This window comes from Pyrus communis, chromosome 3 (assembly GCF_963583255.1).
Source record: "Pyrus communis chromosome 3, drPyrComm1.1, whole genome shotgun sequence".
NCBI classification, from domain to species: domain Eukaryota; kingdom Viridiplantae; phylum Streptophyta; class Magnoliopsida; order Rosales; family Rosaceae; genus Pyrus; species Pyrus communis.
Window position 1 is genome coordinate 7,862,911 of NC_084805.1, and position 27,597 is coordinate 7,890,507.

The following is a 27,597-nucleotide window of genomic DNA, read 5'->3' on the forward strand; positions in this document are numbered from 1 at the left end:
GAAAGAAAATGCAATTAGCTAACCATAAGGTGTTTGTTGCACCAGACCATTTCGGACTGGACTAACGTTAGGAACAAAGCTGGACTGGCTTAGCTTCGACTAAGCAAGATAAGAATAGTAAAGTGTTTGGTGGTATCGGACTAAGTCTCAGGCTAAAATATTTTAGACCTAGTATTTTTGTTAATAGAACAACAGGAAACTAAGAAACAAATGCAACGCCAGATTGTCCCACCATCCAGCAAAACCATTTATATATACAACTAAGCAATTAAAATATGTCTTCCCTCACAACAAAGCAATTAGAATATCAAAAATTAGCTAGGGTGATCTCCATGTCGCATAATCTTAATTTGTAGAGATGTTTCCATTACCAGAACCTTATCAACTACAGTAGCTTGTGTTCTACCAAACTCATAGCTAAGATAGCTTTCCTACTACAGAAAAGGAATGCAAAACAGCAGAGCTGCAATTCATCATTTTTCTTTTCAAGTAAGAATTCATTGCCCAACACACGAAAACTTGGGCGTACGAAGCGGCCTGTCGGGTAAAGGGGTCTAGCCAACGAACACAAGTTTCGTCGTGCAAATCTTAAGGTATTACACGCCACTTTATTTCTCTTTACACCAAAAACTTGTCTGACGAATATATCATAGCCCTACGAATATATTTCGTCTCATAAAGCTTTTGAGTAAACCCTAATTGTTGATCAGCTTTACCCCACCAACTAAAATATGAAACGCGGTTCGTCAGGCAAGATTTTGTAGGGGAGACCCTATTTTCTGGTGGTGACTTGGAAAAAGAAAAATCATGAAATTACCAAGAAATAAATACATAAATGATATCTGGTTTTCTATAATATTATTTATTAACAGTACAACAATTTCATCGTCCAAATACCCCATCATGAACCGCGCATCAGGCTCGTGACATGAAATTCCCAATAACCCCAGCAATCAGAGTCGTTGGATCGCCTAACACTGCTGATATCACAAATTGCACAGCCAATCCAGCCATCTTACAACACTTCTTCACCTTACCTTTGCTTCGACGGTGATGATTCTGAAGTGTATTCTTAAGGGTAGGAATTCTGGTCATCTCCAATTTTCTACTACTATTGCTTTTATTCCCATGCGACCCCAAAAACTCATGCCAAGTTTCCACAAGCATTTCCTTCGCACATGCCACATGCAAATTATATTCCTTACATTTTGATCTGTAACTCCAACTCCGTCCTTTACGCCCGCACCTATGGCAAGAGCAACTCACTTTTCGATACAGATAGAGCTTGACCTCCCCATCATCGAGCACCATGGGGAGCTTTGCGCAACACGGGTGAAGGTCGAACCCGCAGGACTTGCAATGGTACACGAACCCGGTTATATCCTTCTCACACGCATTGCAAAAGCGAGGGCTATCACCGGGCGGCCTTGAGAGGAACTGGAATGAGCACTTGGTGTAGAAAGGGTGGAAGATGGAAGGGGTAGGTATGGCACAGTGCATATGGAGATCGAAGTCACAAGTCGCGCACTTGTAGCGCGAGCCTATGCCGACCTCCTTGCAACCATCACAGTTGAATGGGATTTCTGAGTACTCAAACTTGAGCTTGTGTTGGGGATGGCTGAAGTGGGATATCTCATTGTATTTCATGGCTTTGGATTGCTAGCTAAGCTTAGTTTTGTAACTTGTAGTAGTAAAAGAAATAAAACCCTTTGGGGAAATATATAAGTTATTGTGATTAATTATGTGTTAAGTAAGGCTCTTGTTAGCTTGTGGTTGAATCAATTAGGGTTGGAGGGAATTATATGCTTTGCGAATTGCGATGGTGGGCGATGGTGGCAGATATAAAAAACATATAAATAGCTCTTGTCAAATGAGAACATATACGAATTTTCACTTTACATTATATCTTTTTTTCTACTGTAGTTAATTACCTACACCAGAATTAAAAATTGATGTGTCTGAAGCAGAAAAGTGGAAAATGAAAGGAAAAACACTAATTTTTTGTTATAATATCCATGCAGTTGATAATCAAAATTTGGATACTTTGGAATCTTAATTCCTACTTTCTATTAACTCATACATACGAGTTTAAGTTCTCAAATTTATGCAATGTGCATGCATGTAACTCAGGTGGTTTGAATGAGTGTTCATGTTTGATCTCCGTAACATTACCCTAATACTTTATGCAACATTATTAAGTCCAAACTAATAAAATCATCAAACAATTTAGCAATGGATAATCTATAGAATCAACGATGTCACAAACAATACATCATTAAAGATAAATAAGAATTAATGCCACCACTTTAAATAAAATAAAAACATAAAATTGTATTACTACTTAGTAATTAAGTATACTTTTCTCACCCTTTTCTTCCAAGAAAGAATGCGTAACGTGGGGGAACCAATTCCCTCTCTCTTAGGACACTTTAATTTTAATTAACCTCACAAGTCACAATTGCTTGTATTTGAGAATTGCTTGGCATGTATGTTATCCATTTGTATCTTCAACTAGTTTAGTGGCTATGAGACCCCACGATTCTCAATGTGATCAATATCGTAAAGAACTTGTTCCCAATCAATCAATATCCGTACAATTATTGACAAAAATGCATCTCTAAACCAATAACACGATTACACGCAAGTTTTCATGACCTAAGTACCCTATAAGTTTCATGGTGTCAAATCCGATTGGGTCGAGTGTTACTGGATATTTATTAACAAGATGCTGAAGAATCAAATAATTCTTGTTAACCAATAATTTCGAGGTAGTTAGTTACTTTCTTTTTTTCTTGTTTCCTTTGGCAGGAACATCTGGATTATATTCCAAATATAGAAGTGTGTCTGCATTATGTCGTAACTATATACTATATCCACTGGTTTGCAGTGGTACTTAAAAGGGAGCAATGAATATGAATATGAATATGATTCTTTCTTCAGTCTTTTTTTTTTTTTCTTTCTTTTTTCTTTTTTGGTTAAACCGGGAATTCTCATTACCAGAGCACAAGCCAGTTAAGTACAATTGAGAGCCCACGAGGGGCAAGCAAAGAAAACAACAAGGGAAATAAACAAATAGAATTCGGAGGAGGAGGGGATAAAGGATAAGACACCGCAATGATTGCAAGTGTCACCCCACCAACTCCTAAGCTAACATAGTTAGGTGGGAGGACAAGGCAGCCCATCTTTGTTTAGGATGTGCACCAGTGAAGATGAGGTCAATTGACCCACGTGCAAACGCTCATCTCCAGATTCCTGATTGACACCACTTTATCCGCTGCCATATTAGCTAGTCGAGGAACCCATGACCAGCGATAGACTTGGAACAATTCTCCCACCTAAGAGACATTTGAGAAGGTGGGAAAAATCTTCTAACTGCCATTTTTAATGGAGCTATTTAGACAAAAGATGACCTCAAGGGAGTCAGATTCGACAATCACTTGCTCAAAATCAAGCTCCTTTGCCCAATTTCAGCTTAACAGCACCACCATGGCTTCAGTCATCATCGCACAATCAACTGCAATTTCAATCCTTCTAGCAGCAACAAAAGTCCCCGCATGGTCCCGGATTACCAACCCAACCCTACCCAGCCGAGAAGATTTGTTCCATGAGGCATCCACATTGATTTTAACAAACGAGAGAACTCCAGGGGGAGCATCCAAGCACATAGGAGGAAACGCTCGGCGCTACATGCCTGGGTAGCAAGGACCTAAGTGATGCATCCAGATAGACATCAAGGTCTCATAAAGCTAAATTGATGACATGTAGAGGATCAATTCCCTTATTGTTAAAAGTGGCGTCGTGTCTCGCCTTCCATTCAAGTTTTGAGCCCAAGTTTGAGCAGATAAGAGAGTTTAAACATGAGCTAAATTTTAAAATCCAAGCTCCTCAATAGTTTAGACGCCCACTAAACCATTCCGGAGCAACCCAATGAAAAAGAAGCAGTAGATGCTCCTTAGTCTCTTCATGGCATTAGCAGATGGGGTAGAGTGGAGAAGGGGATGAGCGACACTTGAAAATATCGCGTCTGGTTGCTGGAGCGCCTTAAATGCACCACCACAAAAAGTGTTTAATTTTTTGTGGAACAGATAACTTCCAAACTGTTTTCCATACCCCTGTGCTAGTAGTCGAAGAAGACGACGTGCGCCGCTTCGTAACCGCAGCATTTCTAGAGTAAAGCCAATAGTAAGCAGAGCTGACATAAAACGAACCCCTATTCTCCAAAGGCCACATAAGATGATCAGGCATGTGGGGGTCCCCAATATGTGTTTTTTGAATCTTAGTCAATTCATGTAAAGCGATAAAATGAGTGAGGAAATCCAGCTCCTAATTGTTAGATTTAGTATCAATTAACAAGCTGACACAGAAGTCCTTACTAACAGGAACGGAGCTACATGGAATTAGGTATCCAAAAGGCAGAGAAGGGAGCCAATGGTCTATCCATAGCCCAACACTCTCACCATTCATCACTTACTAGTGAGCCCCATGTAATAGTATTTCTCGAGCCTCGAGCAGGATTACCCAAGCCCAAGAGGCACAACTCCCACGCTTGGCATCTAAAAAAGAGGAATTAGGGAAATATCGGGCCTTTAGGACCTTAACCCACATAGACTCAGGCTTCTGGATAATTCTCCAACATTGCTTTGCAATAAGGGCCAAGTTAAACTCCTGAAAATTACATAAACCTAATCCCGTCTCACATTTTGGGAGATCCAAAGCATCCCACTTCACACAGTGAATCTTTTTTTTTTTTCATCATTTTTTTGGCCCCATCAAAATCTCGCCGATAGAGAGTCAAAATCCCCATAACCAGTGGCTGGGAACCGGAAGATATTCATTGGGTAAGTCAAGATCGCCTATGCAATCGCCTTAATCTAGATTTCCTTCCCTACCATAGATATAGCGTTATGTTTCCACCCTTGGATTTCCCCCAGAAGCTTGCCCTTAATATATGACAGGGCCTGTTATTTTTATCTGCTCCAAATAGACGGAAGTCCAAGGTACATGCCAGGATCAGAGACAATCGGAATACGTAATATATCACACAGGAACTACTCATTGTCATGGGAACATTTGCTCCAAGATAGACACTAGACTTTTGAAGATTTATTTGATGGCCCGAAGCCTCACAGTAGGCGTTGAGTATTTTGGTGATGTTCCAGGCATTTTGAGGGGTAGCATGTAGGAAGATGAGGGTGTTATCTGCGAAGAACATGTGTGACATACTAGGGCTCTGGTGATTAAATTGCATGCCTTTAATAGAACCCTCCTCCACCACACATTGTATACTCCTAGGAAAGACATCGCTGATGATGAGAAACATGTATAGTGATAGTGGGTCACCTTGACGAAAGGCTCTAGAGGGGGAGAAACGCCTACCCGACTGACCATTAACAAGAACCACAAAGTCCACCATAGAGACACATGTCATTACAAGAGAGAAGCATTGGTCATTGAAACCTATTTTCCGCATGACAGCCTCCAAAAAATTCCATTCTACCCGGTCATAAGCCTTGCACATATCAAGTTCATTGCCAAGTTCAAACTTTTGTTTCGCCTTCCTCAATTTTCAGGAAGTGGAAAATCTCATGTGCCACCATAATGTTGTCCTGGATTTGGCGTCCAACCACAAATGTATTCTGCATTGGGGAAATAATGCTAGAAAGTAGTGGTTTAAGACAAATTGCAAGGATTTTTTAGAGGATTTTGTATGAATATTTACATAGGCTTATGGGTCGAAATTGGCCCACCAAATCCTTGTTAGGCAATTTTGGCACCAGAACAATGTGTATAGAATTAAGCTTTTTTGGGCTTGCAATCCTCGAGAAGAAATCAGAAGCCAGCCCCAAAACCTCTTTGTACCCCTTGGAACTCATTCGAGCCCTGGGCTTTAAGCCCACCGATTTGGAAAACCGCATCCCAGATTTCAAGCTCAAATATTGGCATAGATAGGTTCATTTCCTCATCCACCGAGCATACAACATCATCCACTACAGAACCCCAATTCCGCGATCCTTCGAAAGTGAATTGTTTGATAAAGTGGTCATCAATAATGGATCAGACCCGTGAGGAATTATCCGTCCAGCACGCATTGGAATATATATATATATATATATATATATATATATATATATATATATATATATTAACCTTATGATTAGGGGGTGAGCAAACGAGGCATGGACCTGTGAGTAGGGGCGGGTTTAAGCAGTTCAGGGCGGGTCTAATTTTTTTAAATCTAAAACGGGCGAGGTGAGTCTTAATTGCTGAGGAAACGGGTCCCTGACCTGGACCATTTCCACCGTTTCCACTGTCTCTAAGACAAAACTCTACATCGCTCTCACTAACTCTCTCTCTCTCTCTCTCTCTCATCTATATCCCTCACCTCTGCAACTTACTCTCTCGCCCTTCTTATCTCTGCAAGTCTAGAGTTTGTCTCTCAGACCTCAATCACACTAAAACTTTCCTACTATGCAATCTCTCATCTCAGAACTCGATATGTCCATCTCTTTCATCTCTAGCCACAATATTTTCCCCCTTGACAATGACAACACCATATGACCACATCACCTCACCATCAGAGAAGACGAACCTGGAAATCCAACTTCGAATTCTCCACCACCTCGTGAGTTTGCCGCTCGCGATCTGCCCAGACGAGGTTGGAGTTCCCCTCAACGCCGAAACAATGTCGTTGTCGTCGTCGATCTCAGGGATGACCCACTATTTCTTGGACCAGACACCAGAGCAATACGGGGAGTGAAGCAAGGCAAAGGAAACCATGGCTAAGAGGAGAAAGAGAGAGGAAGTGTGTGGAAGGGTGGCGTGCGGTTGGATTTAGGATGGGTTTGGAGTGGTAGGTATGAAGATGATGTGAAAAGGAAAAAGAAAAAAAGGCACCGGCAGTGTAGCATGACCAAAAAAAAAAAAAAAGGTAATTGGACCTATGGACTCAAACGGGCCGTGTTAGTTACATTATAAAAAGGGTAGGTTCAAGTTCTTCCAAATTTGGGCCTGGCCCAACATGTGCCCAGCCCTACTTGTGATATAGGAATATGAACCGTGCATGCTATCCAAATATCAAATTTAGGATATGTTTGGGTTGAGAGATATTTAAGTTTCATGGAATTAATGCTAAGTAAGCGAGGAATGTACTATAAAATGTTATATGAGTATTACAAAGGTATGTAAGAGACATTTGTAAATTCTTACTTAGAAATAGTCATTTACAGATATTCTCACGTGCCCTTGTAATGCTTATCAATGGCATTATTGATATCATCTAGCTAAATTTTTGTAGTATATATTTCTTACTAACATGGCTTCAATCACTTGGAATTTGCAAATCACTCACTCCAAACATAGATTTGAAGATAAACCTTATGAGATACATGAATGTCACTTTTACTAATTGCTATGGTGATATTCAGTTTAAGCAACCTTCGTGATTAAAGCAAATTTTGCGACCTTCGTGATTAAAGCAAATTTTGCAGGGAGATGTCAATGTCATGAATGACTTGCAAGTGTAAATTAATGTTTTGGCTAGTGAAAGGTTGACTCTTTTGGCTAGTGAAAGCTATCACTATGGCTTTTCCTTTTAGTCTTCTATTATCTTATTGAAAAAGGAAAAAAAAAACTTTGTGACGTTGAAATATAAACCTCAAGAAAAGAGATCTTCAATTTAAACCCCCACCTCTTATGTCTTATCTAAGTTTACCGAAATTTTTATCTACACCTTAGTGAAAATTTTAAAATCTCTCTTTCGAAAACACTTAATTGCTGAAATTGAGGAGACATTTGAACTTGGTTGTAGAAGATCTTTATCTAAATTCCTAGCACAATGTCAAAAACATGTTGATAACGTGTTGTATGGTTATTTTAGTTGGGGAAGAGGAGACGGTGCATCACAATGAGAAAGAGAAAGAGAAAGTTGGAGAATTTTCATGATGATGCTTCTTATCAGTTATGTCTTTCTTTTTTTAACAAAACATCAATTGTGTCTTTATTTATAATAAACATAACGAGCTTACTTGCCCTACTAGTAATACAAAAACCTATAAGAAAGATTTAGAAGATACTCTTAAGCATAATCTGCTTGAATTTACTTAATCATATTCCTAAATAATTAGAATTATAATTACAATACGGAAAAAAATTTCTAGGGGTGGAAAAAATTCCCAAAAATCCCAATCCCAAACCAAAAATTTTCCAAACTGAAATTTTGGTACGGGATTCGAGATTGGCTTCTTAATATTTCAAGAATCGCATACCAAACCGAAAATATATATTGTTAATTATTATATATATATTATTTTTTTAAGGGACGTTTTGAATTAGACGCCTCATTTTGAAATGTCATAGACTAAACATCTATATCTTTTGCAAAATTGATTAAACATTTTCCCTACAATTTTGATACTTTAATTTTATTTCATTTTATTTCATTAGAAGTCTATTCGCATTATCATTCCCTTTTTTCTCCTATTTTTATGCATATCTTATTATAATGATTTAAGATTTTTTTTATTTTTATTAAAATATTTATTTTAGTAAATTAAATAGAATGTAACAAAACTCTTTGTTAGGTACGTTTGATTATAATGGTACATTTAATTACTTGGTACATTTGAATTTTTGGTCCATTTGGCTTCTTGGTACATTTGAATGTTTGGTACATTTAGTTTTTTGTACATTTGAATTTTTGGTATGTTTGTTTTCAAAACATAAGTTTTATTACTTTTTGTTCTAATAATGAGGCATTACTTTAATTAAATTTTTTTTTTTTATAGAAAGAGTCAATAACTGTAACATCCCACATCGCCCAGCAGAGTGATCCTTATATGCATATTCACATCCTTACCTAGCACGAGGCCTTTTGGGAGCTCACTGGCTTCGGGTTCCGTAGGAACTCCGAAGTTAAGCCAGAAGGAGGCTAGAGCAATCCCATGATGGGTGACCCACTGGGAAGTTGCTTGTGAGTTCCCAAAAACAAAACCGTGAGGGAATGGTAAGCCCAAAGTGGACAATATCGTGCTATGGTGGAGCCGGGCCTGGGAAGTGGTCCGCCACGGGCTGGGATGTGACAATTTGGTATCAGAGTCAATCCCTGGCCGGAAATGTGCCGACGAGGACGTCGGGCCCCTAAGGGGGGTGGATTGTAACATCCCACATCGCCCAGGGGAGTGATCCTTATATGCATATTCCCATCCTTACCTAGCACGAGGCCTTTTGGGAGCTCACTGGCTTCGGGTTCCGTAGGAACTCCGAAGTTAAGCGAGAAGGGGCCTAGAACAATCCCATGATGGGTGACCCACTGGGAAGTTGCTCGTGAGTTCCCAAAAACAAAACCGTGAGGGAATGGTAAGCCCAAAGCGGACAATATCGTGCTATGGTGGAGTCGGGCCTAGGAAGTGGTCCGCCCCGGGCCGGGATGTGACAATAACAATGTAAAAGTTTAAATTACTGTAATTAATTATTTTTTCTTTCTAGAAAGAGTCATTAATCAACGGATAATAACATTTTTGTTAATTCAAAATTATATGATTTATCGTTATTATTTAGCATTATCTACAATAATAAAGATTTATCTCTAATCAACGAGACTATCTAGAGCATTATATATGAATCAAACATATTTTTAAACATTCCAAAAAGATGAATATTCATTTTAATATAGTTTATAATTGGGTACGTTTTAATTCGGGATTGGTACGTTTTTGTTTGACGTTGGTACGTTTTCATTTAATGTTGGTACGTTTCCATTTAATGTTGGTACGTTTCCATTTGGTGTGGGTGTTTATTTAGATTTGAAAAGTTTAAATTTTTAAACTTAAATATAGTTGAAATTATTTAAAATATATAGCAGATATTTAAATGTAAATTAATTTCAATTAATCTGAAGTAGTTCAAATTTGAGTATCTTAATCAAATATTTCAAAAGCTTAATCAAAAACTCAAAAGGCATAAATATTTAGTCTACAAAAGTCTAAAAATGAGAGAGATATCTAATTCTAATTTTCTCTTTTTTTAATTATAGTTAGAGTTAATTTCAACCATTGGATTGTTTCAAATTGATCTGTGCCGTCCATTCATTGTGGGTTCCAACCTTCTCTGAGTTCTCTCCATTCATTTCAACTGAAGCCGTGCACCCACTCTCCCTCAGCCACCGAGCCCTCTCCTTTCTGTCTCGAATTTGAAGCTAAACTCCGGCCAGTCCCAGTCACCGGCCCACCACCGCACCCTCCCTCCCTCAGCTACCGAGCCCTCTCCTCTCTGAGAGTCTTCTTCATACAGTGCACTGTGCACCGATTCTTCCCCAAATCAGGTAAATTTTGGAATTACTTTAGGGTTCGAATTCTAGATTAGGGTTTGTGAAATTTGTTCATGTTTTGGATTGGATGTTCATGATTCCAGCCGTAATTTAATTTCTATTTTTATGTTTACCATTAGGTTAGGCTATCTTTTTGGATGATAAGATGCAGCGGTAAGGAATTAGGATCGGAAGCCTTATGAATTGCACTAGTGTTGCTGCAGTGGTTGTATGCTGTTACACTAGTGAAGGTTATATTAGCTTACTGTCTCTTTAAAAACTTTGCAAGATTGTTTTCTTCCTTATTTTATGATAATGGTTAGTAAATGTTGTATCTGTTTCTTGCAGTTAGGCGTTGATCCCTCAACAAAAGTCCCTACTCTGCAGGAAGCATGGGATAATTTAGTCGCTCGTGTCAGTTTCTTATTTTCTGACGAGGTTGGTAAACAGTTAATACATGTTCTGCAACATATAAGTGTGTACATTTAATTTTGCAAAAAGCATATTATGGTTACCTTTCTTAATTGGACAAGAGTGTAAACTTTTTCTTTGACCTAGCATCCCTGTTATTTCTTTGAATTTGAGAGCTTTGGAAGCCCTTTCTGCTTATTTATATCACAGTCGTGCTCCAACTGTATGCATTAACATATATGTACGTTAAAACTTTGTTCCTAAATCTGTCTGTAGTAACTCATGCTTAAATTCCCATGTCAGAAGTGTAATCTTAAACTGATACACCAGAGAGAGAGAGAGAGAGGGAGAGAGAGAGAGAGAGGAAGAGGAGGAAGAAGAAGAAGCAGAGCTCTTGAGTAATATGGAAAACATTACATGTAGCTGGAATTCTACAGTATCCAACTGTGTTATAAATTCATACAATGTCTTGTTTTCTTCTCCTGCCACTTATCTCTCTCAATCTTGCTTTTTTAATAGGATTTAGAGAAAGCTATTGCAGATTCATATCCCAACTTTATAAAGAACATTGAGCCTATTATTAAGAAGCTAAGTGACGAAAATCCTTGATGCTATTATCAAGCTCCAGGGAGATGCGTTTTGAAATCAGGTGGAGTTAGAAAGCTCAAAGAAACCTTTGTCTGAAAGTGGAAGGTAATCTACTTTTTTCCCGAAGGCTTAGTCTGCATGATCAAGTCAATTAGTGGCAAACTTGTTTTCCTGTTATTCTTTGTCTTTTAACCTGTACCGATATTGGTCCTCAAGAAATAGATGACTTGACACAATAATAAACCAAAATACATGACTTCACAAGTCTAAATTACCACAATTCTAGATTCCAGCCCTAGTTGCAGAGCTTAACCATTACGTGTAGCTGCACAAGCCTAAATGAAGGGGTTTAGCTCCATCAGATGTATATTTGTTGGATGGTGCAATGCACCGTACATGGTGGATTCATATACATTACTTATGAGTATCATATTACGTACCACATGTGTTACAAGCTGTTTTTTTTCCTATTAATAACATTCCTAGAGTCTACTGTATGCATATTTTCTTACGTCATGAGCTATAATTTCTTCAATATCCATTTTTCTTGTGTACTGCTTCGGACTCTTTGGGATCGTTTACTCACTCTCTCTCTCTCTCTCTCTCTCTCTCTCTCTCTCTCTCTCTCTCCAGATTGGCCTGTTAAATTTGGTGAACGAGGAATTTATTAGGAAATTAGTTGAGAACACTCAAACTAATTTTGAGGTGAGTGATCCTATGGTTGAGATGAGCTTTGTATATGTTTGCCTATCATAATTCTGTCTCCGATGAGTAAAAAATTTACCAAATATGGGCTGCTGCATTATAATTTATAATAAAAGAAGAAAGCCAGTTTTTTTTTTTTTTTTTTTAAAAAAAAAGCAAATTGGAGCATGTCCCAAGAGGCTAATAGTTTCTAATTGATGCTCTGCAACCTGGAATGCCCTACACCTTGCATAGTTTTCATGTTCTGTTTGATATTCATTTGGATTTTATTATTGCTGCTGCCATGGCTGATGATTTCAGAAGGCTTGATGGTAGAATATATTTGAAGAACAATTCATAATTTCATATTTCAATTTGGGATTCCCAATTTGTCCCAAAATCCCGAAAATATTTCGGGATTCCCAAAAATTTGGTTTGGGATTGGTCTTCAAATTCCCGTCCCGAAAATTTTCGGTTTGGGATTCGGGATACTAGTTTTGGCTCGGTATGACATACCGAACCAGCCCTAAAATTATCCTCCCACATAATCTCTAAAACATTGTTCATAATCACAGTGTGCTTCTTGTTTTACCCCTGCTAAGTTTGCATTATTACATTTTTGACACGGATAAAAATGCCTCACAGTCATCTCTTTTCCTCCTGATTTCTTCCTGCCTGGTCGTCGTCTTGTTTTCCAATTGAAAATCTTGTGCGACTTGTCCTCACCGAGCAGCTACTTTGCTCCAGATCTTTCAAATTGAAATTCCTAAACCTTCACCCTTTTCATGTTGAATTTCACATCGACAGCATCTCCCTATGACCAACCACCTAGGAGCTTGGTTCGGATTCAAGCTTTCCGACGGTAATTGGACGATTCCTCCGATGCCCGTCATCAAGGTTAGTCTGAAACGATTCCTACCTTATTCACCTATTGCATGTCAAAATCTGCTTCAAATTTGTGACGTAATATAATTGGGCTTTAGAAAAAATTTCATGATTTTGTCTATCCAATTTAACGATTGGAAATTTCTCATTTACTAAGACGTGCTCCTGGGGACTGCAATTTCATCTGCTCCAAACAAATAGAATCTTTTTAATCTGAATTTAGAAAATTATTGTCATTCGAATTTGTTTTACATCTGATTCAGTTGGATTTAGGAGCTGTGCGTTAGTGTTTCCTGGCCTGAGTAGTATATAAAGAAAAAAGAGTGATTTTTTGTGTCCTAAAGTGTTCATCATGGTCAGTAAGATGCTGAGTCCTCTTGCATTCATATAATTACATTTGTGAACTTCTTTTCTGGGTTTTTGTTGATTTGTTTGCTTATCTGATATATACAAGAAGAGATGATGACACGGCCATCAACATTATCAATTTATGCATGAAAACATAACACTTGGGCCAATCTAACCATTTATTTTTAGCACATCACATCTGCAAAATAGTAAAATATATGACAGTGGGGGTTTTTCAAATCAATTTTTGTTGGCATGTTGTTGTTCATATAAGTGTTGATTTGATAAATTCGAATCCGGATCCTCGCCGGATCCTCTTTGTGAGCATCCCGGGGATCCGTGAATCGTGTCCGTTCATCGTACATCGTGCAGTCAGAAATCATTTTAAATATTTTTATTTAAAATTAAACAGACCGCATGATTTACGGTGAACGGACACAATTCACAGATCCCTAGGATCCTCACCAAAAGGATCCGGAAAGGATCCTGTTGGGATAAATGCAAGTGCTTTCGGCATTTTGTGCAAGTGTTGATTTGATAAATGCAAGTGCTTGGTTCTCATTCTCCAGGTGAAATTCGATCAGGTCCGTCAGAAAATCACCCCGTTCGCAACGGAGTGGTTGCAAGTTTCTTGAATGCGCCTTTGATTGAGGCCCACTGTCCTCATCCTCCTCTCATCTTCTGCTCTGTTCTGTATCCTAGTTTGTATGGCTTTTCAAATCTTCAAACGCACTCTTTCTTCAGCAAGAAATCCCAAACCCCTCTTCGTCCCCCGCTTCTCCTCCTCTTCTCCACCATCCGATCAAGCTCCATCACAAACCAGCCTCCTAATCTCCGACGTCGTTTCCATCCTAACCTACCAGCGCTCCAAATCCCGATGGAGCTACCTTCACTCTCTCTACCCCAACGGCTTCAACCCAGACGACTTTTCCAAGATTGCCCTCCACATCAAAAACAATACCCGTCTTGTCCTCGCCTTCTTCCACTGGACCCAACGCAAGTCCCTCTGCAACCACAACCTCCTCTCTCACTCCACCATAATCCACATCCTTGCCCGAGCCCGGCTCAGGTCCCAAGCTTACGACCTTATTCGAGCCACCATTCGGGTATCCGACGAAGCTGAGCCGTTGAAAGTGTTTGAGAGTCTTGTCAAGACCTATAGGCAATGTGGGTCGGCGCCCTTTGTGTTTGATTTGCTGGTCAAAGCTTGCTTGGAGTCGAAGAAAATCGACCCATCAATCCAGATTGTGAGAATGTTGCTGTCTCGTGGGATCAGCCCCGGATTGAGCATCTGCAATGCTCTGATTCGGCTTCTTTCGCAGCGTCGAGGTGCGTATGCTGGTTATGAGATTTATAGGGAGATTTTTGGATTGGATTGTGATGTTTTAGAGGAAAAAGTGAAAAGGGTTGCTAGAATCAGCCCGAGTGTGCAAACTTTCAATGCATTGATGTTGGGTTTTTATCAGGATGGTGTGGTGGAGAAGGTGAAGGAGATTTGGGATCAAATGGTCGGTTTGAATTGCTGTCCAAATGGTTTTAGTTATAGTATTTTGATGGCTGCTTATTGTGAGGAAGATAGAATGAGTGAAGCAGAGGAGTTGTGGGAAGAAATGAGAGCTAAGAGTGTGGTGCCTGATGTTGTTGCTTATAACACTATGATTGGCGGGTTTTGCAAAATCGGAGAAATTGAAATGGCTGAAGATTTTTTCAAAGAAATGGGATTGAGTGGAATAGAGAGTACTTGTGCTACGTATGATCATCTTATTACTGGGTACTGTAAAACAGGAAACATTGATTCTGCTACGCTCTTATACAAGGACATGCTTAGGAAAGATTTCAGGCCCGAGTGTTCAACAATGGATGCATTGATTCAGGGGCTTTGTGACGAGAGTAGGGTTTTAGAAGCATTGAATGTTATGAAAGGTGCAACGGTAGATTTTGGTTTTCGTTCGACCAAGAAGAGTTATGAGAATCTGATAAGAGGGTTGTGTGAGGATGAGAAGTTGGAAGAAGCGCTTAAGCTTCAGGCCGAGATGGTGGGAAAAGGGTTTAAACCGAATTCTGAGGTCTATAATGCGTTCATTAGTGGGTATATGAAACAAGGGAACAGGGAAGTAGCAGAAAGGTTGAAAATAGAAATGTTGGATGCTCAGATGTGTGGGAATGGGGATTAGATGATTTATCAATTTTAAAAGTGCAAAACATTTTTTGGTACACAGTTGAAAACACATGAAAACATACTGTTGAAGGCGTACTCTCTCTTGAAGAGCTTGCACTGGAAGGCTCTGCCTATTGTCAAGAACCCCAAGGATGGCTGCATTTATTCCAAAAATGTGCTTATTCTAAGATGGCTGTGTAGCCGGATAGAGGGATATTGGGAAGCACTGAAAACGAGACCAAGATCTTGGTGAATCCTCACAAAAATCTTACAAAGAAAGAGTTCCTGAAGTTATGTCTAGATAGCACGAAGGGTTTCCATAGATACTGGAGTGCTTAAAGTAATGGGGAAAGCCAAGGCAGGTCTTGCTGCTTGCAAAGGTGATGAACTGAACATGATAATCGCTGTGTGCAGCCAGCATACCAGGTTCTTATATTCTGCTCATGAGCTGAGGCAGATGGGTCGTGCCAGGTTCATATTTTCTGCTCATGAGCTGAGGCAGATGGGTTAAATTTTTGGAGTGTGGAGAAAACCTGAAATCCTTTACCTGTATCTGTAATTTATTATCCAAAGCAATACAAGCCGTCTCCCTGGCATACCGGATGAAGAAAAGCACCGTTGAGTTGTAAAGTTTTCAATTTGTATGGCATGTATCCAGCTTTTGTCAAGTAGGAAATACCAGTAAATGTATGCTTATTTCGTTTCTTAGTTGCCAGAAATGGTTGTTGCTTTACTCTTGCTGTAAAACGATTGGTCATCAAGCTGATGAGCTCTTAAACATTGAATGAAACTTTTATTCATGATTTACAATTGCTTGTGTATGATTTGAACGCTATCAAATACAAACCTATGGTTTCAAATAGTTTTGAATACGATGTTCACAAATGTCTGCAGAAGTCGAAGACAAGCTATATTCATGTGAGAAGTCACAAGGACGGAAGTAACCAAAGATTGAAAAGAGACGAAGCCAAAGTCAGAAACCATGACATGAAGGCCATCGCAGCCGATATTTTATATCTGCTGCAAAACTTTGGATGGCAGTATGGACCGTTAGCATGGAGCATGATATCCACAACGCTAGTCGTTGAGCAAGCTGCAGCTAGAGTGAGAATGGATAATACCTGTTGAGAAAAATGTTGAATCAGTTACAAAAACATCTATCGGAATGATGCTTGCTGCTTAGTCTGCTTACCCAATCTCCGACAACGATGATCAGCAGTATTCCGGGCTGACGAAGAGGGCAATTCACGAGCACAGAGTAACCATCCACCAATGCCAAAGTGAAACTCCAAGGTATGACCAGACCCATGACTGTTACCAGATAGCTGCAATGTAAAAACATGGGAGCAAGATTAAATGTTGAGCACTGCTTTATTCGAGTTTGACAGAAAACACTGGATTAAAAGAGGGAATTCATAGTATTCGTTTAATTGGTATTTTTTTTTTTTTTTCCAGGCTTGTAGAACTTATCACATTAATAAAATAAAATTGTTATTTAGCATTTCATTGGTTCATTGACCAATTTGATAACTAGTGACAGATGTACATTGGGATTAAGGACGTCCCAAGACCACGCAGGGTTTGGGAAATATACATGTAATTGTCTTCCAAGGACCTTTTGAATATTTGGTACTGGTTTCTTTTGTGTCTACCAAGTTTTTGATGTTATGGATGCTAGGCATATATCTCGACAGGTTGCGTCGACAGCAAGCGATAAATTCTCTCGATATCACTTATTTGATTGCTTTGGCATATTTCGATATCTGTTGACATGTGCTCGACATGGTTTGGCTGACGTCAATAAGCCCATGCACCATGTTTCTATCTAAAACACTAGTATTTGAACACTGCGACCCCCTAAAATTCGAACTTTTGGTTCCGCCACTATTGACAGCCAAAACAAACTTATTTTTACATGAATACAAAGTTGCTAGGAAATTGCTGACTTGAACACTTGCAGAGTCAGGGGTCTAAAGCCTTCCATGGTAAACCCAAAGCAAAAAATGGATGCATTTCCCTGGTTGGCTAAAATGTTCTGGCACAAGAAAAAATGATCAAATAAAGAAATAGGACCCCATTAAAATTGGCAAAAGGGTAAATCACAAATCAATCTATTTTCCAGTTTCCAGGTTGATTCGTAAAATTGGGTTTCACTGTACTTTAAGCAACTTCCATTTACATTCATACTTCATGAGTCATGCATGAGACAAAATCAATCATCCAAATAATGAAATTATTTTTGGTTCCACCATTTTCCAACCAAATTCTAAAACAATGAGGCAAATAAGATATGAAATAATTAAAAAAAAAAATTATGAGTTACCAGAAAGCCGTGTAGCTGTAGAACTCCACACCCAAAGACATGAAGAGAAGAGAAGCAGAGGAAAAGATGGCCTGACCCAATCTCAATGAGAAGCTGGCACTCGTCCCCACTGATCCAGGTACCTCATCCATGGTCAGCCCTTTTTGCATATCTAGGGTTCATCTTAATCATTTACAACATCCACCATTTCTAACATCCCTCCCTCTCATATCCTCTAAGGGAAAACCGAAGACCGAAAACCGAAAAAACTAAAACTAAAAGCTGAAATGGTTATCAAACGGCTCTGCGGCTTCGGAAATGTTATCCCTTCCTTACTCTTGTTCATGGAATCTGGATTGCTTCTCTTCTCTCCATTTTGCACTGTAACAGTATATTGGCAAATTCTCAGGTGGGTGTTTGGACTCGTGGAAAGTTTTGTAATTAAATGGTGATTGAAGAACAAGTGTGTTGGATTTGGACAGCTGACCTGACCTTTTCTTGGGTGGCATCGTCTCAATGGACGAAACTGATTGGAGAAATGGTGTCTGAGTATGCTGTGCTGTAACTGTGAGATGCTTTTTGTACTCCTTGTTTACGCACTCCTGTAGTAAAGTGTATTCCATGAGGAAGAATAAGAATAATATTCGTATAGGGTTTGGGATTTTTCTCGAATTCCATTGTTTTATTGCAATTATTGGCGTTAGATCGACCGGATTCACTCTTCCTTATAAACGGTGTCAAGAAAATGACCAACATCAACCTGTATGATACATTATATAGATTCGAACATAAAACCTCTTACTTCCAAGTGAAGAAGAATATCATCAGATCGTAGTACTGAGAAGCCACTGCTCAAACTCTTTACATACAAGTTTTGATTTTCTAAAAAAAATGCAGTTGGTCATATCCAGCCTATTTTTGAAATAAACGGTTCACACACACTCTCTTTCCAAAACAAAAAATAAATCAACACACCAAGCCCTACACTTATATTTATTAGATTTGTTGCTAAAATATCAGTATTAAATCTGAAACTCCCGCAGTCGGCCAATAACCCAAGAAAATGAAGGAATTAGTTACATTTTTCATATGATAACCTCTTTTTTATAGATAAACTAATTATTTTATTTATATTATTACGTATTGTACGACATATATATAAAGCTAGATTTTAATTATTAAATAAGATAAAATTTAAATAATATTTGATAAAATATTAAGACAAACTCTATTTAAAGTCTTTTTTTTTATTTCCTTTTTTCTTCTTCACCCCTTCGACAAAAGTGGCGGCAACGTGGTGGGGCTGTTGGGTCGGTTTCTAAGTAGCAAATTATTTACAGATTAATACTTTAATTAAATTATTTTGTTCAAAAAAATAAATACTTTGGTTAAATTATTAGTCAAGAAAAAGGTTACAAGAAGGTGAGGTTGCCATTGCTTTAGAAAGAGGGGTTATGAATTTGCCACTTGTCATACTCTCAGTGAGTCCCTAGTTAGGGTAATTTCAGGCGATGAAACATGTAAATTTCCTGAGAGATTCGTATCATAATTTTCCATGGTATTGGTTTTGCAGGTTAATTTTTGGATTGTGATCTGTGAGGATCATGTTCGAGATGCAAAAAAAATCATTTATTCTCTACTTTTGATGCTAGTCTTGTACTGTTATATCATATTCTGAACTGACGAAGAAGGAATCTTACAAAGAGCAGAACATAGGAAGAAGATTACATATTGATGATTGCATTATTATAGATTGTGAGAAAACACATGATTATTAATTTGTAAGATGGATGGAAACTATACAATTCGTTCACTTGGTTTTTCTGGATTAAACAAATCTTTCCAAATATAAAAACACGTCATTCATGAGAGTTGAACTTGAGATATTTTTTTTATAAGTGAAGAAGATTATCATTAGACCGTAGCTGATGACACACTTTTAGGGTATGTTAGAAGTGAGCGACTTTCAGATTCTGAGGCATTTAGGAAAAATGGAGAAAAAATAGATGACAAAAGGTTCGACAGCAAAACTTAGAAAAGGTTAGATAGCAAAACTTAGAAAAGGCACCACGTGAGCTTTACAATTGTATGCATGCAAGAAAAATGTGTAAATGACTCATTCTAAGTAGTTATTTGCAAATCTCGCTCGCATGCATATTGTAAAGGAAGTAATTTTCAACACTCTATTTAGCCTCTTACACACTCATATTGAATTCTGTCTCTTGATTTCGTTTGATTTATTCAATTCGACGATCATAAATAAAGAAAAGTGTGTAAGAAGTTATAAAATGTGTGAAAATCACTTTCCCTATTAAATGACTTCCCTTATTGTAAGTCCTTGTAGTTTATTATCAGCAATAAATTTAATAACAATTGAGCCATTGGTTAGCAGAATGCACATCGATTCGGTCTCCAATCCACATAACCCTTTTTAAAGTTGTTAGGGTTTCTAGCCGTTACGGTTAGGTCTCCTAATTTTTACGGTTTGTTTTGGGTAATGGCTTAATAATCCCTATTCTTGAGGGTTTGTTGCACTTTCTGTTTTAAACTTAGTCGAATACCACGATTTTAGGGCTGTCAATCCTAGGTTTTTATTTCCTCCATTCAGTTTCATTGTAAGGCTATTTAAAAGCTATTGTTACTTTCTAATCTAATAAGAAAGGTTCTCCCAAGCATTTGGGTGCATTATTCAAACTTTACGAGGTTTATTTGTTGTTCTTTCTAGTTCTAACATTTGGTATCATAGCCCAATCATGGGGCCTGATCAAAAGTCTGAAATGTTGTCACTAGTTCAGTGTGAAGCAGCAACGACATGGCTGTTCAAAGCAGTTTCTTGCAACCTACAGTCCCAAAGTTTGATGAACACTACAATCACTAAAGCATGCTCATGGAGAATTTCTTACACTCCAAGAAATATTGGAGCCTGGTGGAAGCTAGGATCTCTGCAGCAGCACAAGGGATGGATCTCGCTGATGCACAAAAGAAGACAGTTGACGATCAAAAGTTGAAAGACCTGAAGGCTAAGATCTACCTGTTCCAAGCCATTGATCGATCAATTTTGGAGACGGTTTTGAAGGACACTGCAAAGGATATTTGGAACTCTCTGAAGCAGAAGTATCAAAGCACGGCACTGGTCAACCATGCCCAATTGCAAGCTCTTCGCAAAAAGTTTGAAGTGCTCCATATGAAGGATGTCGAATCAGTGAATGATTATTTTGGAAGGACTCAAACCTTATTAGCTATTGTAAGAGTCCTTCCAAAATAATCATTCACTGATTCGACATCCTTCATATGGAGCACTTCAAACTCTTTGCGAAGAGCTTGCAATTGGGCATGGTTGACCAGTGTCGTGCTTTGATACTTCTGCTTCAAAGAGTCCCAAATATCCTTTGCAGTGTCCTTCAAAACCGTCTCCAAAATTGATTGATCAATGGCTTGGAACATGTAGTTTTTAGCCTTCAGGTCTTTCAACTTTTGATCGTCAACTGTCTTCTTTTGTGCATCAGCAAGATCTATCCCTTGTACTACTACAGGGATCCCAGTTTCCAACAAGCTCCAATATTCCTTGGATCATAAGAAATTCTCCATGAGCATGCTCCACTGATCATAATGTCCATCAAACTTTACAGTTGTTTGCTGCACGAAACTACGTTCAGGGACCATGTCATTGTTGCTTCACACTGAACTAATAATTGTACTTCAGACTTTTGATCAGGCCCTATGATGAGGCTTTAATACCAAGAACCAGAAAGAACGACAAATAAACCTCCTAATGCACTCAAATACTTGGGGGAACCTTTCTTATTGAATTAGAAAGTAACAATGGCTTTTAAATAACCTTACAATGAAACTGAACGAAGGAAATAACACCCCACGATTAACAACCCTAGATAGTGGTATTTGACTAAATTTAAAATAGAAAGTGCAACAAACTTGTCATTCAAGAATATGGATTATTAACCATTACTTAAAACATACCCTAAAAACTAGGAGACCTAACCCCAAAGGCTAGGAAACCCTAACAACTTTAACACATTAAGCTACCTACATATGTTGCTTATACGCGTTATGTTGTGTTTATCGGGATCTCTCATTTTTTTAAAGTTAAGAAATCTTCATATGGAATCTATTTAATGGAAGTTTAATCAGCGCTGATGACAGTGCATTTGTGGGTATTTATAATTTCCATTATTCTATAATAAATTTGAATTTCAATGTTCGAAAAGTAAACACAATTGTAATTCTATTTAAACAATCCAAAAATCGTTTTTTTTTTTTTTTTTTTTTTTTAACAAACGATATTATCTATACTAAGGAAGAGGGGGTGAGCTTAGCCTCACAATAGGCTAGCAATAATATAGTTCAAATTCGTCTTTAGCGAGAATTGACTCTAAGACCTCTTACAAGTGAAGAGGAATATCATTAGACAATAGTACAAAGTGGCTAAAGGTCAAGACCTTCGAAACAAAAATTCGATCTTGAGGTCAATTTAAAACATTCCTAACCTAGTTCAAAATTTTGAATGTGGTAAGTTAATCAGTGGTAAACTATTTACATATGGCCTAATTGCATTATTAGGCTCCGTAGTGATAGGGTAATTAGAAGATAGCCTCTGTGGTAAAAATAAATAAATAAAGATTTAAGCCCATGTGATAAAGTATGTTAGGATTTAGGCCTAAAATTCAAAATTCTGTCAACTCTCCGTTAATTATTAGTACGTGAGCCACATATATTAGGCTAAAATGGAACTCTACGTTAATTGTTAGTACGTGGGGCTTACATGAGAGGCTAATTTTATCTTTTTAGTCTCACATGTGAGCCTCGTGTGCTAGCAATTAACAAAGAGTTGATGAAATTTTCAATTTTGGACCTAAATTCTACAAACTTCACCACAAGGGCTCAAATACTAGTTTTTCTAATCCAAATAAGTCTTTACATAGTGTTTGGGCCCAAAATAATATTATAAGGTCGAGCTTAGGTTTATGTTTGGTCCAAAGCTCTTCCAAAAATACTAAGGGCCGTCTAGTGCTCATAAGCCGCCCAGTCAGGTCGGTCGAGTCCTATTACAAGAAGGATTAATTTGGGTAGAAGCGAATGAGTCGAATCCTAGTAGTATAAGAAGTCTCAGTGGAATGAGGATGCTGAAGTTTAAGAAGTGAATGTGGCCGGATAAAGAGGTTGGTTCAAAGTCCTAATGGAGGAAGGATTGGCCGAGATCTGGTTAGATTAGGATAAGGAATCCTAATCCAAGTATAATTCTGGTTCGGCCATGACGAGATTGGCTACTATAAATAAGATGGGGGTGCATCATTCTAAGCCTCCAATTCAACACACAAACTGCCCTGCGTAAACCCTTGCTCCACGCGAAACCTCTCATACACCTTAAGATTTTTATTTTCTTTTTTGCCCACACATCTTCAGTTTGGATAAACAGCACCGTGAAGGCAACCGGTGACACTTTTAGTTTGGATAAACAGCATTGTTGCCGTAGAATCAACCGACCACGGAGCACCTTTAGTTTAGATAAACAACATTGCGTCGAGGCCGACTGGTTACCTATCCAAGTCTCAGTCGAGAAGGATTTTCGAATCCTTATTGGTAAAGGTCATCTCATTAGCCTTCTCGGCGAAGTGAGGTGTTACAGATTACTGGGCTCGGCACATTGAACGCCGAGTTGTTTTATGATTGGATACTCACAAGTAAGTTTTAAAGTTCAACATTCTAACAGTCGAACTACATTCACTATCAAGACATACATCTCTTTTGAGTATTTGTGTTTGTATAGCTTGGTACCAGTTTGGCGTGCTTATACTCTTACGAATATAATCACCGTGATCGAACTCGGTGCCAACAATTCGTGAACTTCGCAAAACCAGCAGCCTTGTCTTCAGGCTCCAGATTCCGAAGGTCGAGACGTGTTCCTTCCTCGACCGCAGTTGCAAGACCAATAAACCAGTAGCGTGTTCAACGCAATATCAACATATTTTACTCCTCGGTCGAGCTCGGCCAACGAGTTGGCACGCCCCACAGGCACGCCGCGCATCAACCGAATGACGTAGTTATCTTGTTAATTACTTGGCATGCGCGCCACGTAGGCTTGGTAGTTTTTAGGGTCAACACATAGACGTTAAACAATTAATTAAAGGGATTACAACAAGGTGGGGTTGAGCCATTTGCTTTGGAAGGAGGCGCTTCTCATATTCGACATAATATCGAGATAACTTCTTACATGAGTATTCTCTGAGTAATCGATAGTGATGGAAAGTAACATGGCTTATTGTTTGTCTTAGAGTATCTCGAGAGTAGATGTCAAAAATGCTAGTTGGACAAAAAACGAATAATTTTAAGAGCATAAGTGACTCTAACGGATGAGCTAACTGCTGACTTGGATTGAAGGAAGCGCTTCATGTGGAATGAGGATCCTCTCGAGATCCTCTTTTTGAGGATTCTAGAGATTATTTAATCGTGTTCGTTTATTGTATATCGTGTAGTGAGTTTTCGTCAGGTACTATTTGTGTTCAATTATAAATAAAAAAATTTAAAATAATTTATGACGTTTGATGTACGATGAACTAATACGATTAAAAGATCATGAGATTCTCACAAAGAAAATTTGAAGAAGACCCTTATTCCTCCATGTGTAAAAAATGACAGCAAAAAAGGTTGATGCCAAATTATTTTAATTTGATTAATGGCAGGACCCACAAAATACAACCTTTTTTTTTTCTTTTGAAATTGTTAGTTTCCACATTCTCTAGTAAATAACTAGGGATGGCAATTCTAACCGTTAAACCCGATAACCATGAATAACCGCCCGAATGGATTGGATTTGGATATGAAAATTCGGGTATGGTTTGGACATGGGGAAAAGCCGTGAAATTTATTCGGTTATGGTTTTGGATATGGTTATTGGGGGTACCCAATCCATATCCATACCCGAATCTGATCCGAATATTTTATACATATATATATATATATTTGATATCTATTATATTTTATTCAAATATGCCTTTCGAAGTCTTGGAATCATGCCCACAACGTATTCAATTATTCCTATCCCTATAGTACTAATTCATTATGCATGCATCAAACCCTATACTATCTTTATTATGCACCAAACATCATACATGGGGCATGTCACATCCCGGCCCGGGGCGGATCACTTCCCGGGCCCGCTCCACCACCGTAGCACGATATTGTCCGCTTTGGGCTTACCATTCCCTCACGGTTTTGTTTTTGGGAACTCACGAGCAACTTCCCAGTGGATCACCCATCATGGGATTGCTCTCGCGCACTACTCGCTTAACTTCGAAGTTCCCATAGAACCCGAAGCCAGTGAGCTCCCAAAAGGCCTCGTGTTAGGTAGGGATGAAAATATACATATAAGGATCACTCCCCTAGGTGGTGTGGGATGTCACAATCCACCCCCCTTAGGGGCCCGACGTCCTCGTCGGCACATTTCCGACCAGGGATTGGCTCTGATACCAATTGTCATATCCCGGCCCGGGGCGGATCACTTCCCGGGCCCGCTCCACCACCGTAGCACGATATTGTCCGCTTTGGGCTTACCATTCCCTCACGGTTTTGTTTTTGGGAACTCACGAGCAACTTCCCAGTGGGTCACCCATCATGGGATTGCTCTCACGCACTACTCGCTTAACTTCGGAGTTCCCATGGAACCCGAAGCCAGTGAGCTCCCAAAAGGCCTCGTGCTAGGTAGATATGAGAATATACATATAAGGATCACTCCCCTAGGCGATGTGGGATGTCACAGGGCATACCAACAACCTTATCAATTCAATACTTTTATTGTTATACTCAACCAAATTAATTCATTGAATCATTTTATATATCAATTATCAAATGTTCCAAGTTTATCAGATTCATCTCTCTTCAAGAGTTTCACTGTCAAGAAATTGGTGCATGGTGTCAGCTCAATAGGTAATATTTCATTCTTTTTCATGTTATTCGATTCATGCAAATTATCAATTAGTGTCAGTTTGTCAGTTTATTAAATATGTTATGAGCCCATAGAATTATGCAAAATTAAATCAATAATCGTCTTCTTGTTTGTTGTTACATATTTAGTTTACATGTTAATTGATTCAGTTTCAATATTATACCATGTCTTTGTTTACATATTAATGGATTTGGTTGTGTTCGCAGCAATCAAAATGTCTAAAAGAAAATTTAAGTCTCAAGAAGAAACAATATCTACCCAAACTGATTGTAATCTAGCACCTACATTGAATCCAAGTGTTGTGCAACAAGAATACCAAATCAAATTGCTCAGCCCCAAGATATACCAACTCCAAATGAGGTCGCTAGTGAGACTGAGGAATCTGGGGGTGATGATGGTGAAGGTAATAATTCGAGACTTCGCAGTTTGGTGTGGCAACATTACACAAGAATAGTACTTGATGGGGTGATGAAAGCAATATGTAATTATTGTAACAAGAAGCTTGGTGGGAACACTAGAAATGGAACTAGCCATTTGAGGCATCATGTGACGATATGTCCACATCGGAGACAAAAAAAATTAAAGCAAACACTAATCCAAAAAGTAGGAGATGGGAAAGTAGAGTTGTATACATTTGATCAAGAAAGTGCAAGGAGAGCTCTCACCCAAATGATAATATTGCATGAGTACCCTCTTTCCATGGTTGAGCATGTTGGATTTAGAAACATGAGAGTGTTGTCCAACCGTTGTTTAAGGTTGTTTCAAGAAACACAATCAAGAGTGATATCCTAAAAATATATGATTATGAGCGTTCGAAAACAATGCAATTGTTGGATGAAAATAAAAGTAGAATTGCCAAAACTACTGATATGTGGACTGCAAGTAATCAAAACAGAGGATTTATGGTAATAACATCACATTTTATTGATGACTCTTGGACATTGCAGAGTCAAATAATAAGATGATATTTTTAATACTTTAATTTCTATTTAATTATTGTATAGCTTTAGATTTATATTTCAGATTCTTTATTGTAACCATCTTCTTAGTAATTTTTTTCAAATCTATTTATGTGCCTTGTCCGCATATCGCCGAGACACTTTCAGATGTTTTGATGGAGTGCTTGCTAGATTAGAACCTCGATCATAAGCTTTCTACCTTAAGCGTAGATAATTGCACTACAAATGATAAAATGATTGATCTTATTCTTGAAAAACTTTCTAGTAGTTCACTTTTGTTGAGTGGAGGGTTCTTTCACATGCGTTGTTGTGCTCATATATTAAACTTAATTGTGAAGGATGGTCTGGAAGTGAATGGTGGCGGTGTTGAGAAAATTCGTGATAGTGTTGTTTATTAGACGGCAACACAAAAACCGAGGAAAATTTTGAGGAAGCAGCACGTCAGTTGAAGCTTCCAAGCACTAAGAAGATGGTGCTTGATTGTAAAACTCGGTGGAATTCCACTTTTTTAATGATTCAATCTACTTTGATTTACAAGGATGTTTTCCCTCGTTTGAAACAACGAAAGTCGCAATATAAGTGTTTGCCTGATGATAGAGATTGGGAGATGGCAAAAGAGATTTGTGAGAAGTTAAAGTTGTTTTATAATGTCTCCGAATTGTTTTCTGAAACTAAGTACCCTACTGTGACATCCCACATCGCCCAGGAGAGTGATCCTTAAATGTATATTCCCATCCCTACCTAGCGCGAGGCCTTTTGGGAGCTCACTGGCTTCGGGTTCCGTAGGAACTCCGAAGTTAAGCAAGAAGGAGGCTAGAGCAATCCCATGATGGGTGACCCACTGGGAAGTTGCTCGTGAGTTCCCAAAAACAAAACCGTGAGGGAATGGTAAGCCCAAAGTGGACAATATCGTGCTACGGTGGTGGAGCGGGGCCGGGAAGTGATCCGCCCTGGGCCGGGATGTGACACCTACAACCAATCTTTATTTTCCAAAGATTT

The 27,597-nt window shown here is 38.6% G+C and overlaps 3 protein-coding genes across 8 annotated transcripts; 1 reads left to right on the forward strand and 2 right to left on the reverse strand.

Annotated features, from left to right (window-relative positions):
* Positions 1–676: 676 nt before the first annotated feature.
* On the reverse strand, positions 677–1,676 carry LOC137727316 (uncharacterized). Its single transcript, XM_068466182.1, has one exon. The coding sequence runs from the start codon at positions 1,645–1,647 to the stop codon at positions 916–918; it is 732 nt and encodes a 243-aa protein (XP_068322283.1). The 5' UTR covers positions 1,648–1,676; the 3' UTR covers positions 677–915.
* Positions 1,677–10,128: 8,452 nt separating this feature from the next.
* On the forward strand, positions 10,129–16,146 carry LOC137729292 (pentatricopeptide repeat-containing protein At2g15980). Of its 6 annotated transcripts, none has more exons than XM_068468180.1 (7): positions 10,129–10,318; positions 10,444–10,554; positions 10,652–10,741; positions 11,018–11,407; positions 11,936–12,007; positions 12,794–12,883; positions 13,789–16,146. In XM_068468180.1, the coding sequence occupies exon 7, from the start codon at positions 13,927–13,929 to the stop codon at positions 15,391–15,393; it is 1,467 nt and encodes a 488-aa protein (XP_068324281.1). In that variant the 5' UTR covers positions 10,129–10,318; positions 10,444–10,554; positions 10,652–10,741; positions 11,018–11,407; positions 11,936–12,007; positions 12,794–12,883; positions 13,789–13,926; the 3' UTR covers positions 15,394–16,146. The 6 variants fall into 6 exon arrangements, with proteins under 6 accessions (XP_068324281.1, XP_068324279.1, XP_068324284.1 ...); XM_068468178.1 differs by having other exon boundaries at positions 11,234–11,407; XM_068468183.1 differs by having other exon boundaries at positions 10,444–10,477.
* A 28-nt stretch (positions 16,147–16,174) lies between these two features.
* On the reverse strand, positions 16,175–18,292 carry LOC137729293 (CASP-like protein 5C1). The gene is made up of 3 exons (XM_068468185.1): positions 17,701–18,292; positions 16,570–16,702; positions 16,175–16,498 (listed from the first exon to the last, which is right to left on the reverse strand). Exons 1-3 carry the CDS (start codon positions 17,847–17,849, stop codon positions 16,304–16,306), a joined length of 477 nt encoding a protein of 158 aa, XP_068324286.1. The 5' UTR covers positions 17,850–18,292; the 3' UTR covers positions 16,175–16,303.
* Between the last annotated feature and the right edge of the window lie 9,305 nt (positions 18,293–27,597).

Bases quoted from the DNA above. Each gene is read 5' to 3' on its own strand.
- LOC137727316 (XM_068466182.1), bottom strand. From the start codon at position 1,647: ATGAAATACAATGAGATATCCCACTTCAGCCATCCCCAACACAAGCTC.
- LOC137729292 (XM_068468180.1), top strand. From the start codon at position 13,927: ATGGCTTTTCAAATCTTCAAACGCACTCTTTCTTCAGCAAGAAATCCC.
- LOC137729293 (XM_068468185.1), bottom strand. From the start codon at position 17,849: ATGCAAAAAGGGCTGACCATGGATGAGGTACCTGGATCAGTGGGGACG. The intron at 16,703-17,700 runs GTAACTCATAAT...TTTACATTGCAG, and splicing joins TACAGCTACACGGCTTTCTG to CTATCTGGTAACAGTCATGG. The intron at 16,499-16,569 runs GTAAGCAGACTA...TTTTCTCAACAG, and splicing joins TCATCGTTGTCGGAGATTGG to GTATTATCCATTCTCACTCT.